Below are 13,999 nucleotides of genomic sequence, written 5' to 3'. Positions count from 1 at the left end.
GAAAAACATTAAGTGTTTTTCTGAGCCATGCCTAATAACGACTGTTTTCTTTGTGATTTCATTTCCCAGTTAACTATTAACACAATCTTCAGATTATGACAGGATTTCTAGAACACAGATTTTGACAGCATTTTTAATATTAAAAAAGGAAAATTCTATCTTGCTTTCCCAACTGAGAAATTAAAACAAATTATTTAGCTCCAATTAGTTTATGAAAAATAATAAAATAAGGAAATAGTAACTTGATCAAGGAAAGGAATTTTGCTCTCCTTCTCCAAGCATTGCCCGACACCCAATCACAAATGTGAAATAAGACTAGAAACAACAAAAGTCTAAATTTCATGCAGAATCAATAAAATCCTGATTTACAGAATGCTTAGGAAATGAAGTTAATTTAATTTTCCACTTTCTATTTTAAATTTGTTTCATACAAATTTTTCTGAAATTTTTTGTGAATCATAATATAATTCTCCTGTGATAAATAAAGATACTTATGGACATCACTAATGAATTACCATGTAATGGATATGGTAGAGTGAGAAAGAATGAATTTTGTGGCTTCAAATTGAAGATCCTTTGTTTAACAACCCTGATGTCAAAACTGCTGTGCTGTCATTTCCTTTTCTCTCTTAAAAGCAAAGAATCAGATAATTTCCAATAGCTTAAGGTTGTGGTTCATCATGGTTTTAGTACACATATTTTGTGTGGAAAATGTAGACAGTTTCAGTAATTCAGCAAGACATCTTCACTATGAATAATGTTCACTGAATTCTTTCAAAATACTCTGCCATCCTCAAAATGCCTAAAACTTATAATGCCATACACAATAAAATGACTTACAAACATGGGCTTTCTGACATTTGAATAAGTCACTAAAATTAGCATGACTGCAGTTAATCTTCCTTTAAAATATTTCTTTTAAGTATTTCTGTCTTCTCAGAGCTTACAGATTACCTATTAAACATATGAAAAAAAATACCAGATAATTTATAAGAATAGGGTATGTTTTAAATTTTGCAAGTCCCAGTCCAACCATGTTCCCTGGTGTAGTTCCTAGTGTTCAGGGCAGAGAACCAAAAACACAGTGCTGTCTCCTAAGGCTCTGATGGTCTCTCAAGTAGAACAGACATTCTAAGGCAGTAAGTTCTGGGACACCAACATACCTTGTTTCAGAGCACCTTCTCCTGCTCGGATGAAAGAGATTTCATTGGAATCAACCATGTGGTGCGCACCATCTTGCAAGACAAACCGGAGACCAGAGAGCTTGTGTCCACCAAGAGGACCCTTTTCACAGGCTTCCAAAAACCCCTGTTAATGAATACAAAAGGGATTTCACTTACAGATACTTTACCAAGAACTTCCAAACTTCTTAGTGTTCAGAAGTTTAATGTTTTTATGAATGTTTTATTCAGTTTTATTATTGTGGCATCCAAGATAAGTAATGCCCTTGGAAAAGGATAATACTTAAAAGGTGTAAGTTGTTTTGAAAGTGAGAGTGGTAATAATCACTTTCTCATACCCTCATCTTCAGGAATTACTTAACTTTCATAACCCACTATAGAGATAGCATGATATTAACTTTACAATGAGGAAACACAGGAAGGGTAAAAGTAAGGAACTCCCTACAAAATAACTTCATCTATACTGTCATTTATTCAACAGATATGTCAAGTCCCTTCTATCTATCTGTTCTCTGCCTCATTTCCAGACCAGTAGTTACATGATGTCAGTAAAAATAATAACTAAAAGGTAATCTCAATTTTCCAAATACAATTCTTTTGTTTTGAAAAAGCTTCACTGAGGTGGACGGTGCAAGGATAGCTCCACAGTAGAATTCTCACCTGCCATGTGGGAGACCCGGGTTTGATTCCCAGAGCCTGCCCATGCCAAAAAAAAAAAAAGTTTCATTGAGGTATAATTAATATAAAGTACACACCACACACTAAAGAGTATAATCTGATAAACTTGCCATTTCTTTCCACATGGTCACTTAACAAATATTTATAGAGCACCTATATTCAAGTTAGTTTTTTCTTACAAGACGATAACTTGGCACATATAGGTAAGTATGTTTTTGACATTTTAAAACAGTAAACTATGCATGCTGAAATAATCTAAGCTCCACTGCACCTACATTAATTTTGGAGAATAGAAGATATTGAAAAGTGTGTGTATGACAAAATATTGCCTTGAAACAAAGTATAGTGAAATTTATTAATCACAAAACGTTTGCTGCTATTGAAACCAAAATTAAAACCTGTTACTACACAAGATTTACGTTAAAAAGTAAAAAAAAAAGGACCCAACCCTCAACCTAGAAGAATAAACAGTTGCTAAAGGTTTACAACAGCCTAAAGCAAGTGACCTAGAAAGCAAACAAACCACTCAACTCTTAGACGTTCAAAGCACTTCACAACTCCTAAAGCATTATCACATAATCTTAACTGATCCTCAGTTTTGAAAAAGGTACCAGTTTAAGTATTTTATTCGCAGTTTACAAACGAAGAAATGGTTCAGAACACTGTGAATTATAAATTTACAAAGACCAAACAAATTAGCGGCAGAGATTATAGCAGAACCCATGTGTTGGGAATTCTATAGAATGAGCATGCTACTAATAGTACACATAGAACTTTTATAAATCCATAATGACTACTCCAAATTTAACTGCTGATTACAATCAATGAAGAAGCCTCAATTATCAAGTGAAATGTGGTAACTCACTATGATAGAGAAACAGGATGCCTTCCCATTATTATCATAGCAAATAGTTAAAACTCTTGAATTTAAAGAGTTGAAGATTCTGAATCAAATGGAAAGCTTATCAGATAAAGAAGCAGGATTATAATTGAAACAAACAGTGAAAGACAATGTGATAGATAAAGTATGCTTTGATGCCTAATAAACGATTTTAAAAAATGCAAGAAAGTCTTTGTTTTGTTTTACCTTTTCTACAGCAGGCACAAACTGCTTTGGAACATTGGCCCCAAATGTTTCATCCAAAAACTCCAACTTAGTGTAGTTCTCTGGGTCCAGAGGCTCCAGTACACCTATCACTTTCCCAAACTGGCCTGCACCACCGGACTGTTTTTTATGTGTAAACTCAAACCTGAAAGTGATTTAGGAGAGGAAAAACAAAATCAACACAGCATTATCTTATTACCGAAAGTAAGTAACGCCTATTAATTTAAACGAAAAGCAACAAATAATAATTTTCCTTTTGAATACATGATGGCCGTATTATAAAATTTCATTGTAGAATGTATTTAAAAAACAACACTCTCTTTTCTCTTCTTACTTAGGGTATTAGTGGGGAACATCATCAAAAAGATAAACAGTTTTCCCCAATTTTGTCAATTCTGAATTTCAAATAGAGTAAAAGTCAAGTCATTAAAATAGAAAGGTCAGTCGAAGGCTTTTGCTCTAGTGACCCACATCCCAAAGAGCAAACCCACTTCTTTCGGAATATGTCCCTGCCCTGGAACACAGTGTTGTCCTTAAACTCCATAACCAGGAGGAGCTACTGGAGAATAGGCGCTCTGATGGCCACAGTTAATTCAGATAGCTCCTATCTGATTTTACTACTCGGAGGTTAAAAATTGACTCAATACAAGAAAAGGGTGGAATAATTAAACACCTAAAAATGATTAATGACAAGATGACAGAGACAAACATAAGCCATTCATATAGACATATATGGACACAGGTCAGTATTTACTTCAAATCACTAATGACAAGGTAGACTAGAAACATTTCATATATATATATATATAAACACAGGCTATTCCGCTGAAAAAATATGTCACGAGTACCTACTTTATGCAAGGCATTTCTTCCTTTAAATTGAAAACTTCAACATTGTTAGATGGAAGAGGTCAGCTGTTTTTGGAATTATGTGCAGAAAACTGCAGATAAACAGACATTAATGAGTGTAACTTCTTGTGTGAGCTCAGTGAGTAGTTTGGAAAAAGTAAATATTGATAGGAAGTGCCATCTTATAATGGACAGATTTCATAGAGAGATGAAGTTTGAACATGCCTTATTAAATATGTCTTCAAATAATGTCCTAATGGTCAAGAGCATCAGGATAGGCCAGTAAACACAAAATGCAGAAACTCTAATTGTCCAGGGAGGAGTAAAAGCTATCAGAACTGAGAACAGGAAAGCAGAAGGGAAATAAGTACCAAGTCACCAGAGAATTACCAAAGGGATTCCTAAACTGTGGTCTGCTAACATATTCTTAGGGAAACACAAGTTCTCTGTAAATTTTTAATAATTTTGTTTCCAATTTGACAATAATAATACAATCTCTACACAAAAAATACTCTAGATCTAAAGAAAATAAAAATTTCCGTTTCTCAGTCATTCTAGTCACACTTCAAGTTCTCAACAGATGCACGTGGAGTATCTACTATACTGGGCTGCACAGAAACAGAAAATTTCCATCATGGCACAAGATTCTATTGGATAGCTCTGGTCTGGAAGACCAACTCACCAACAAGTAATTCCATGCAGTTTCAGGGACCATATCTGGATTATAATCAATGGGTGCCAAACAATGCAAAATGCCATGCACATGCTAAGCACTTTTTATGGACTGTCTTATTCTTCACCACAGACCTATGAAACAGGTACTATTTTTAATCTCCATTTTATAGATAAGAAACCTGAGTGTCAGAGAAGCTAAATAACTTGTCCAACACGACGCAGCTATCAGGGGCAGGGCCAGGTTCTGTACCAAAACCAATGCCTTTAACCAAGTATTTTTCTAGAAAGCTAAAAAGAAAAGATCACAAACTGATTTAATCCATAAATGATTTTCACTCCAAAAGCCAACACAGGGCACTGCTCAAAGACTGATTTTGCATTAGTTTAAATAGAGAAGAGGTAGAAGAACTAAGACATCACTTGGCAGGCAGCTATACAGGCATGTGGAAGATAAAGGATCCCCTATCTCTATTGTCAGACCACTGGCATGTTGTAAGAGGCAATTGAGTGTTGGCAAAACATCTCACGTTAAAATTTATGTTCATCAGAATTGTGTTAGCTTTGTTTTTAACCTCTTCTTTGTAGATTTGTACTGACTATAGTTGTACCAAAATGATAAGTCAAAAGTGTTTTTATGTGTTTTATGTTCATATAGTTACATAAAATAACTAACTTCATTAATAAAATCCATAATAATTTTGTTACCATAAAGGCCACCCATATTTTACTCAACTTTGAATATACTAGACTGATGACTAAACGTTCATGAACCTAAAATAACTAAGATTTCAAGGACCAAAATGTAGGAATAAGAAATGAGATTCTCTTAATATAGTTTATTTGTTTGACGTTTAAATAGGAAGTTAATTTTTTTAAATACCATGTGTCATGGGTCAGGTTCATGTGTCAACTTGGCTAGGTGGTGGTACCCATTTGTCTGGTTGGGCAAGTGCTGGCCTATCTGTTGCTATGAGGACATTTCATAGAATTAAATCATGATCATATTGGCTGCATCCACAGTTCATTGCATTTGTTATATTGTTATTTATTTAATTTTTTGTTAGCTGATTGCATTTGTAATCAGCAAAAGTGAGTGCCTCCTGCAATGAGTGATGCTTAATCTAATCACTGGAAGGCTTTTAAGGATTTTTCAGAAGGGGCAGTCTCTCTTCCTGCTTTGGCCGTCAAGCCTCTCCTGTGGAGTTTGTCCAGACCCTTCATCGGAGTCCGCTTCACAGCCTGCCCTACCGATTTTGGACTCTACGTTCCCACGTTACATTGAGATATTTTTATAAATTTTATATCTAAGGATATTTTCTGCTGATTCTGTTTCTCTAGAGAATCCTAGCTAATACAGCATGTAATAAGTTGGGAAATGGAAATCAAAACCATAATAAGATATCACTTCTCATGTACTTAGGATGGCTTTTATTTTAACCAGAAACAAACAAATATAGAAAATAACCAGTGTTGATAAGGATGTGGAGAAATAGTAACCCTTGTGCACTGTTGGTGCGAATGTAAAATGGTGCAGCCACTGTGGAGAACAGTTTGGAGCATCTTCAAAAAAATTAATGAAATTACCATGACCCAGCAATTCCATTTTTAGTTAGAAACCCAAAAGAACTGAAAACAGGGACTCAAACAGATACTTGTACACCAACATCCATAGCAGTATTATTTACAGTAGTCAAGAGGTGTAAACAAATCACAAGTCCATCAACAGATCAATGATAAACAAAATAGAGGGATATATATACTTTGGAATATCATTCAGATATAAAGTTCTGATACAAGCTACAAAATGGATGAACTTTGAAATCATTATTCTGAGTGAAATAAGCTAAATAAAAAAGGACAAGTATTGTATGATTCCATTTATATGAAATATCTAGAATAAGCAAATCCAGAGAGACAGAAAGCAGATTAGAGGTTACCAGGGTTGGAGGTAGAAGGAAGTGGGGAGTTATTGTTTAATATGTACATTTCCTATTTGAGATGATGAAAAAGTTTTGGTAATGGATGGTGGTTAATGGTACTACAGCACTGTGAAGAGTATAATTAATATCAACAAACGGTACACTTAAAAATGGTTTAAATGGGAAATTTTAGGTTGAATATAGGTTTGCACAATAAAATTTTTTTTTAATTGTTTTTGTGGGGCAGGGGGCTCATCTTTCTAAGATCAGTAAAAAGAGGGAACTGCAGATGCATTTTCCATTTCTCAGGAAGCAAAGTCTATAATCTCCCAAATTAATTCTATAGTTTGCAGTCTCTCATAAGCTGATTTGGGCAGAACTTGTGCAGCCCCACAGAATGCTAGGGATGAGCGAATCAGTTCCCTGGATTCCCACAAGGGAAAGGGGAAAGAAGGAATCTAATCGCTAACTGGGGCACCTTTGCACCTTAACCCGCGCTTGACACTGTGGGCGATGTATAAGGAAGTTGTGCTCCCTCCGGTCTGCCACAGAAGCAAACCACGTATTCTCCTTCCCTCCCGTGGGGAGGAAACTGGAGGCTCTAGAGGGGACGCCCCATGACATCAAAAGCCCAAGTGCCCTTCCTTGCACAGCTGTAAAAGTTGATAAAAGCAAGAGTTCCCTGCTGGTCTAGCCCAACAACTTCCTCCGGCCTGTTATAGAAGCCGGGTTCCTCCTGTAAAACAGACCGGTCAAAAAGCACGTGGTGAAGGGTGGGCCATTGCAGAGCCCGCCCTGCGCGCTGTAGGGAGGGAGCCTGCGCCCTCCCGAGTAGCAGCTTCCTGATTCAGAAGGAGCCGGAGGAGGGGGAGCTCGAGCTCAGGACCCCGCCCACGGCCAGCCCCAGCGAGGCTTATCCGCCTCAGCCACCAGGCAGCTGGCTGCACACGCGGCAAACAGTCCTGTTAAACCGGAGCTGCCCCAACGTCGCTCACTAAGAATGGAAATCCCCCCAACCCACTTCCCAGCCTCCAGGGCGGCCTCAGTGGCGGAGAACTGCATAAACTACCAGCAGGGGACCCCACACAAGGTGTTTCTGGTGCAGACGGTCAAACAAGCCAGCATGGAGGTGAGTCCTTCAGACGGGGTGGCGGGCAGGTGCGGGTTCTGGGCGGGCTCTCCTTCCCTCCATAGGCTGAGAGTCTCAGCCTCCCCCCACTGTTTTAAGACTCGCAGTCCGTGGGGATAGCCTACACTCGAATCTAAGGGGACAGCCCGAGGTGGTTGTTTTCAAGGCAAGGCAGATATCGACAATTTTTATGGACACGTCCAGTGAAACCTGTAGAAACCATTAAAAGAATCTTAGAACAGCTACTACTCTAGTATGGACCACTTAAAGCTCCTGTCTTCCAGATGAGTCACCAGTGTCTACATTTTAAGACTTTGATCCATCGAAGGGGGAAACACGCAAGAAAAAACTGACAACCACAGTCAGAGAATAAAAGCATTGAGCCTGAAAGCTTTGCTTTACCTACCCAAACGATACTACTGATGGCCTTAAATGATGTACTCCCTCTGGCTAAAGGGTTAAATTAAGTAGCAATCACTATCTAGGTTTGTTTCTATTTCATTAAAATTGAATGGATATAATATTATCCCTTATTTATCTGACATAATTTCAACCGTGAACAGTCTTTAAGAGCTAATGGAAAATGAATATTTTGAAATGGCACTAGATAACACTACATAGGTATAAACCTTCAATCTGTACCTTGATTTAAAAGTGAAATACTTAAACATTTGTCTGTTATAAAACTTGTTAAAGTATCATTTTGCAAGCCACTAATACACAAAAACAGGATGCACTATTAAGTACCCACCCACTTTGCAGCTAATCTGCCTCAGGAGAATCACCTTCATTGAACCCTATTTGGAGGGTAAATGGGCCTTTATAGACAAAATCTCTTGAAAGGTCTTTAGAATTAGAAGTTGCCTCAGAATATGTTATATAGAGAATTTAGGATCACAGCTCTAGATATTAAAGTCGTCTGATAATTGAAGGTTAGTTATTCCCACTTTGTTTATATGCCTTTATCCCACCCTTTTATTCTCATCCAAAATAAACATGCTGTAGGACTTTCTGAATTCGATGTTACATTCATGGTGACATAACCTTTTTCAAGTCTAATGCTGTAATTATACCTCCCCCAACCAACCCCCCAACCAAATGAGAATGGATTCTCCCTAACAATGCAAAATATTGAGCTGTTACATTTTCTTAATTTTAGGATATTCCAGGAAGAGGACATAAATACCGCCTTAAATTTTCTGTGGAAGAAATTATCCACAAAGTAAGTGTATTAAATAAAATCTGATTCTAAATATTCCAGATCATCTTTGCTGATCAAATCATCAGATTTCTTTTGCCTTTTCTTTTTTTAAGTTGATGTGAAATCCCTGCTCTAAAAAATATGGGCAAAACTTACAAGGGTCATCTTTTACTATCTTTGTGTATTTTCAAGATCTACAAAGTACTTATATTGAGCTACTTAGGAAACAGATTCTATATACTTCAATTCAATGTCCTTAAAAATGTTACATACTCAAAGGGTGGTGTTGAAAGTAAAATAATTTATTCTCCAATCACGATTAATTCCCTATATCTGTCTTTTTCATTCTGTTTTTGATTGAGTACTTAAAGAAAGCATGTGCTTTCAGGTATTTATGGGCAAGACAATGGCCAACACCACTGTTCAGATAAAGATCTTTCTATTAATAGGGCAGGGAACATTTTTTAAAATTATGCACCTGTCAAATTATTAAAGAGACAAACTTAAAAGGAAGGAACTGCAATTTTCATCATAACCATCTTGAAATTAAAAAAAAATAAAACTTGCCTTTCTGGTGAGCATAATTCAGAAGAGAAGAATCTAACATAAGGAGATTCATTAAGAAACATTTGAGCTGCTAAAACAGCCATCTTGACAAAGCATAACCCCTCACTACAATCTTCCAATTTTATATCAAGATACAGATTGCTGTATCTAAACTAGAGAAAATTTCTGTAGTTTCAGGAGCAGAGCAAGAGTAATGGAAAGACTTAAGAAGTAACCAGTATCTGGGGTCCGTATACATGATCAGATTAAAATCTGGCCTTTGCAAATGGATGTTCCACTAATACTAAAATAGGATTCAAAATTATGAAATAGTCTTACAAGATTCTGAGTGCTTATAAGATATAAGTTTTCTTTTATAGGACATTTAAAATAGTGATAGTTCTGGAAAGGTACTCCTAGGTCGAGCCCAATAAGATACCTATGGAAACAGGAACTCTAAAGTGAGTGTGATGCAATACAATTAGGGGCCAATGGTTGAAATTTTATATCTCAAAGAACAATAATTTGTAATGGATGGCCATCTATATTTTCCCAAAAATGTTTCAAACAGCAAGTAACAGTGAACTGCACAGCTGACGTACTTTACCCTCCAGTGGGACAAGATACTGCACCAGAAGTGAATTTCACATTTGAAGGAGAAATTGGAAAGAACCCAGATGAAGAAGATACTACATTTTATCAAAGACTAAAGTCCATGAAGAAACCACTAGAAGCACAAAATATTCCAGGTATATAATTTTGGCAAAAATGTTTTTTCAATGTTGAGTTCAATCTCAATTTTTATCTTCAAGATTGTTAAATGTTAACATCATGTCGGAAATACACTGGCTTTTGCAGAAATATTCACTAGCAGTCTAATTCAACAAAAAAGGGGCCTTGGAACTTTATAGATCCATGGCTTAATTAAATTATTTTCTGTACATATTTGAAAGAAACTAAGACATGTCTTAGAAATTTAAACTTTTTTTTTAAAGGTTAATATTGTATATATAATATAACTATCATTTAAATATTTCCCTTACTAGACAGTTTTGGAAACGTATCACCAGAAATGAAGCCAGTTCGACATTTAGCCTGGGTTGCCTGTGGTTATATAGTATGGCAGAATTCTACTGAAAATACATGGTATAAAATGGTGAAAATTCAAACTGTCAAGCAAGTGGTAAGTAATTTCTATAAATATACTTCTAACAGGGTTAGTAATTATGAAAATGTTATTATTCATGATTGGACCCTTAAGTCATTTTGTATTTAAAATAGTGAACCCAGTACTCTGAAGGAGAGGTTATTTATAATCAAGCTAGAGAAGGTGAGCAGTTGTAGAAAGTTCAAAGCAACAGCAGCTGGTCCATAGAAGCACTTGGTTTGGCTGAGGGATACAAACTACAGGCCTGCTTTGTCCTAAACTTACCTTCCTAACAGCTTGACTGAGTTAGTTTGCATTCCCTGATGATGACTTGGCAGTATAACACAGCAAGGCAAAGTCAAGGACTTAGATGAAACACCTTCTACTGATGAATAGTATCTAGACTATACTTTCAGATGGCACCAGAGTAACACTAGTTCATAACCTTTTGTGTTAGACAAGTCCAATCTAACTACGGTGCTTCATTCAAACTCTTCTAGATGAAAAAGAGTTCATTAGAAGTGAGACAGAGAAGAACCCTAGTTACACTATATACTTCTAATGAATTTCCCCATCTTTGATCTGCTATACAAAGGTCCTCAGGACCAGTTTTTATGGTAGTAACACACAAAGCTGGTTATTAGATAATTAGATTCTATTTTTTCTTGGCCTGGGTTCCTGTTCCTTTTGCTCACTTCTTACAGTTTCATCAGAGTGAAATCTTGAATTATAATTTGGCATTCAGTTTTTATGCTTAGCTTAACAAGATTAACATTATTTCCTTTAGCAACCTAAATTTTGTGTTAAAATTGCTGGAGTCATGCAATGCTGAAATCATCTCTTTCTTCTTCTCTCCACTGAAATGTGATCCATAGCTATCTAGAGACATGACTGGTATTTTTACCCCAGCAATCAGCCTGAACAAAAAATAAGAGCTTCTCGGTCTTAGTGATGCTTGTTATAATGTCTTTAAAATAGTTTCACTACTTATCTTTAGCTTGCTTTATATAATTTTCTTTGATAACTCATTTAGTCATAATTTACAACCTTATATCTTTCTTATTCCTAGCTTTATGCTTTCTTAAATCTGATCTGATAACTATTTAGAACTGCTTCATTCTATACCTTAAGGAGGTAAGAATACTTTGATTTTAGTTTTGTTAAAAGGATAAAAAGAAAAAACATTCCAACTAGTATCTAAAAAAATTGAGTGCAAAGAAATCACAACAAACTTTTTTGTCAGTTCTGTAAGAGAAAAAGACTTCAACTGACTTGTTTCAGCTTGTTGGCAACTAACTGCAAGGCAGCTGGAACACCTTTTCTCCAGAGGCTTTTGCAACACCATTAGATAGATACAAACGCAGGAGGGCAAGACAACCACTTACAAGACTCAGAGTGATGCGAAATACCTAACAAATATGAAGACATTTTGAGAAATAGCCAGAGCCATTTTTCCTAATGCATTTTCAAGACACTGACCTTGGCTACAACATTCCTATAGGAGTACCAAGGCCTCAAATAACTGCGGAACTGTTGCAGGTTACAGATACCACAAAATCATAATTATGATTTTCAAAACATGTTTTTCGCAAAAAATGCACAAGACAATGCTAGCAATTTTATGGAAGAAAATTCCTGTAACACTTCACCAAATTGTAGTTTTAAGGTGTAAGTGAAAATCTCAAAAGAAGAATAACTGGCCCCCACCAGCCTCTGCCAATGTGAAGAAAATCACTGCTTCGGCTATATATAATGTATAACTTAACCAATTATAGACTCAGCTTGTAAGAAATCTGAGGGTGGTGGTATGACGGTGGCTCAATGGCAGAATTCTTGCCTGCCATGCCAGAGACCCCAGTTCGATTCCTGGTGCCTGCCCATGCGAAAAAAAAAAGAGAGAGAGAGAGAAATCTAACAAATTTTACATTATTTTTAAAGGACATTTTTGTTGATATATTCAAAGAAGAGATTACTTTGAATACTATACAGAGAGAAAAGTACACTTTAAAACAATATACTTTTATCTGACTCTGGGATGACATTTATAGTCATTTATTTTATATATAAATATAAATAAATTTTCCCTCTACTGAAATATAAATTTCAAGAGTTTGTGTTACCACTTGGAATCCAGCAATATCTCAATTACAAAGCATTAAATAGCTTTGTGTAAGCAGAGCAAACATGATTTAAACTATGAAGATGCAGTATTTTTATGTAGCTGATGGTATACTTTTCATTTTCAAAGCAATAAACGGTACAGATCAAAGCTTTATTTTAATTAAAAAATCAAATAACTACATTCATCACATTTTACTATTTTAAGATTTCTAAAAGAGAATTTCTGTTGTGAAATTTGTTTGCTTCAGTGCGGACCCTCATTTGACAATTTAGCCCTTAAATGATACTTTTATAAATAATGGAAATGTTAAAGTTTCTGAAATAAACTCATTGTAATGCTCCTAAGTAGCTACACAGTAACTTCAAAACTAAAAACAAAAAGGGTAAACAATCTTTAATATAACAAATGAAAAATCATGAATTTAAAATGTAGTTGAGGGGTGCAAGGATGGTTCAGTTTAGGATTCTCGCCTGCCATGCAGGAGACCTGGGTTTGATTCCCAGCCCATGCACTCCCCACTCACCTTCACCCCCGCCCCTGCCAAAAATTCAACAAATGGTGCTGTAATAATGGGATAGTCACATGGAAAAAGAATGAAATGTGACCCCCACCATACAGCATACAAAACAAATGTAGTTGAAAGAATATGCATTTAGCAAGAGAACAGTTAGGCTAAATAGAAATAGATTATAACATAATTTTCAGTTTTAGCTAAATGGAAGTATTATAATATAATAACTGATTTTCAAAATTAAGTGTAATTTTTGCCAATGATTAATAAAGTTTTAAACACCAAATTTTTATTTCTTGTCATAGCAAAGAAATGATGACTTTATTGAATTAGACTACATCATTCTACTTCATGATATTGCATCTCAGGTAAAGTATCACTTACCTTTATTTGATGCCACTTTGAAAACTTAGACAAGTTTTATAGGCACAGTGTGCTCCATTTATTTGGACTTTTCAATCAGAATTCATGTAAATTTGGATAACACCAAACTGAAAGATATTATACTTTGTGGCAATTTACCTGGTTTTGTACTACTCTCTATAAGGACTGCTGATCTCTAACAAAATATAAAACCATGAGTGTTATCCAAATCTTATCATGACATTCATTTTCTTTACTTGCAGGAGATTATTCCTTGGCAAATGCAAGTTCTCTGGCATCCGCAATATGGTACTAAAGTAAAACATAATAGCCGTCTGCCAAAGGAAGCACTCATGGAATAAACTGAATAAACCAAGACTACTGGAATGAAGAGTAACATACTTATTAATGAGTGTATGCCAGTTTTCACTGGTATCTAGCTTAAGTTTCACATTGTAAAAAAGAACTATATAGATTCCATAATAAAAAGTATCACCTGTTAAAATGTATAGTGCTATGTATATTCCATAATAAAAAAGTTTCAAGTTCAGTCTTATGTTTAATTATACTGCA

The 13,999-nt window shown here is 35.6% G+C and overlaps 2 protein-coding genes across 3 annotated transcripts in view; one reads left to right on the top strand and one right to left on the bottom strand.

Moving 5' to 3' along the window:
- Nucleotides 1-13,999, bottom strand: part of GFM1 (G elongation factor mitochondrial 1) — a 61,322-nt gene that overhangs the window by 6,114 nt on the left and 41,209 nt on the right. For both annotated transcript variants that reach the window (XM_077160886.1, XM_077160887.1), the window contains exons 14-15: nucleotides 2,947-3,109; nucleotides 1,164-1,308 (exon numbers count right to left, since the gene is read on the bottom strand). In XM_077160886.1, the coding sequence (XP_077017001.1) occupies nucleotides 1,164-1,308; nucleotides 2,947-3,109 (308 nt within the window). The remainder of the gene's footprint in view (nucleotides 1-1,163; nucleotides 1,309-2,946; nucleotides 3,110-13,999) is intronic.
- LXN (latexin) lies at nucleotides 7,242-13,976 on the top strand. Its single transcript, XM_077160888.1, has 6 exons — nucleotides 7,242-7,536; nucleotides 8,696-8,758; nucleotides 9,855-10,032; nucleotides 10,330-10,466; nucleotides 13,369-13,431; nucleotides 13,690-13,976. Exons 1-6 carry the CDS (start codon nucleotides 7,408-7,410, stop codon nucleotides 13,786-13,788), a joined length of 669 nt encoding a protein of 222 aa, XP_077017003.1. The 5' UTR covers nucleotides 7,242-7,407; the 3' UTR covers nucleotides 13,789-13,976.

This window comes from Tamandua tetradactyla, chromosome 5, assembly GCF_023851605.1.
Source record: "Tamandua tetradactyla isolate mTamTet1 chromosome 5, mTamTet1.pri, whole genome shotgun sequence".
Lineage (NCBI taxonomy): Eukaryota > Metazoa > Chordata > Mammalia > Pilosa > Myrmecophagidae > Tamandua > Tamandua tetradactyla.
Note: the sequence above shows the minus strand (reverse complement) of the source record. Positions and strands in the feature narration are given on the sequence as shown.

Excerpts from the sequence above, each read along its gene's own strand:
- LXN (XM_077160888.1), top strand. The coding sequence starts at position 7,408 with ATGGAAATCCCCCCAACCCACTTCCCAGCCTCCAGGGCGGCCTCAGTG. Across the intron at positions 8,759-9,854 it reads TGGAAGAAATTATCCACAAA|CAAGTAACAGTGAACTGCAC; the intron begins GTAAGTGTATTA and ends TGTTTCAAACAG. Across the intron at positions 10,467-13,368 it reads TTCAAACTGTCAAGCAAGTG|CAAAGAAATGATGACTTTAT; the intron begins GTAAGTAATTTC and ends TTCTTGTCATAG.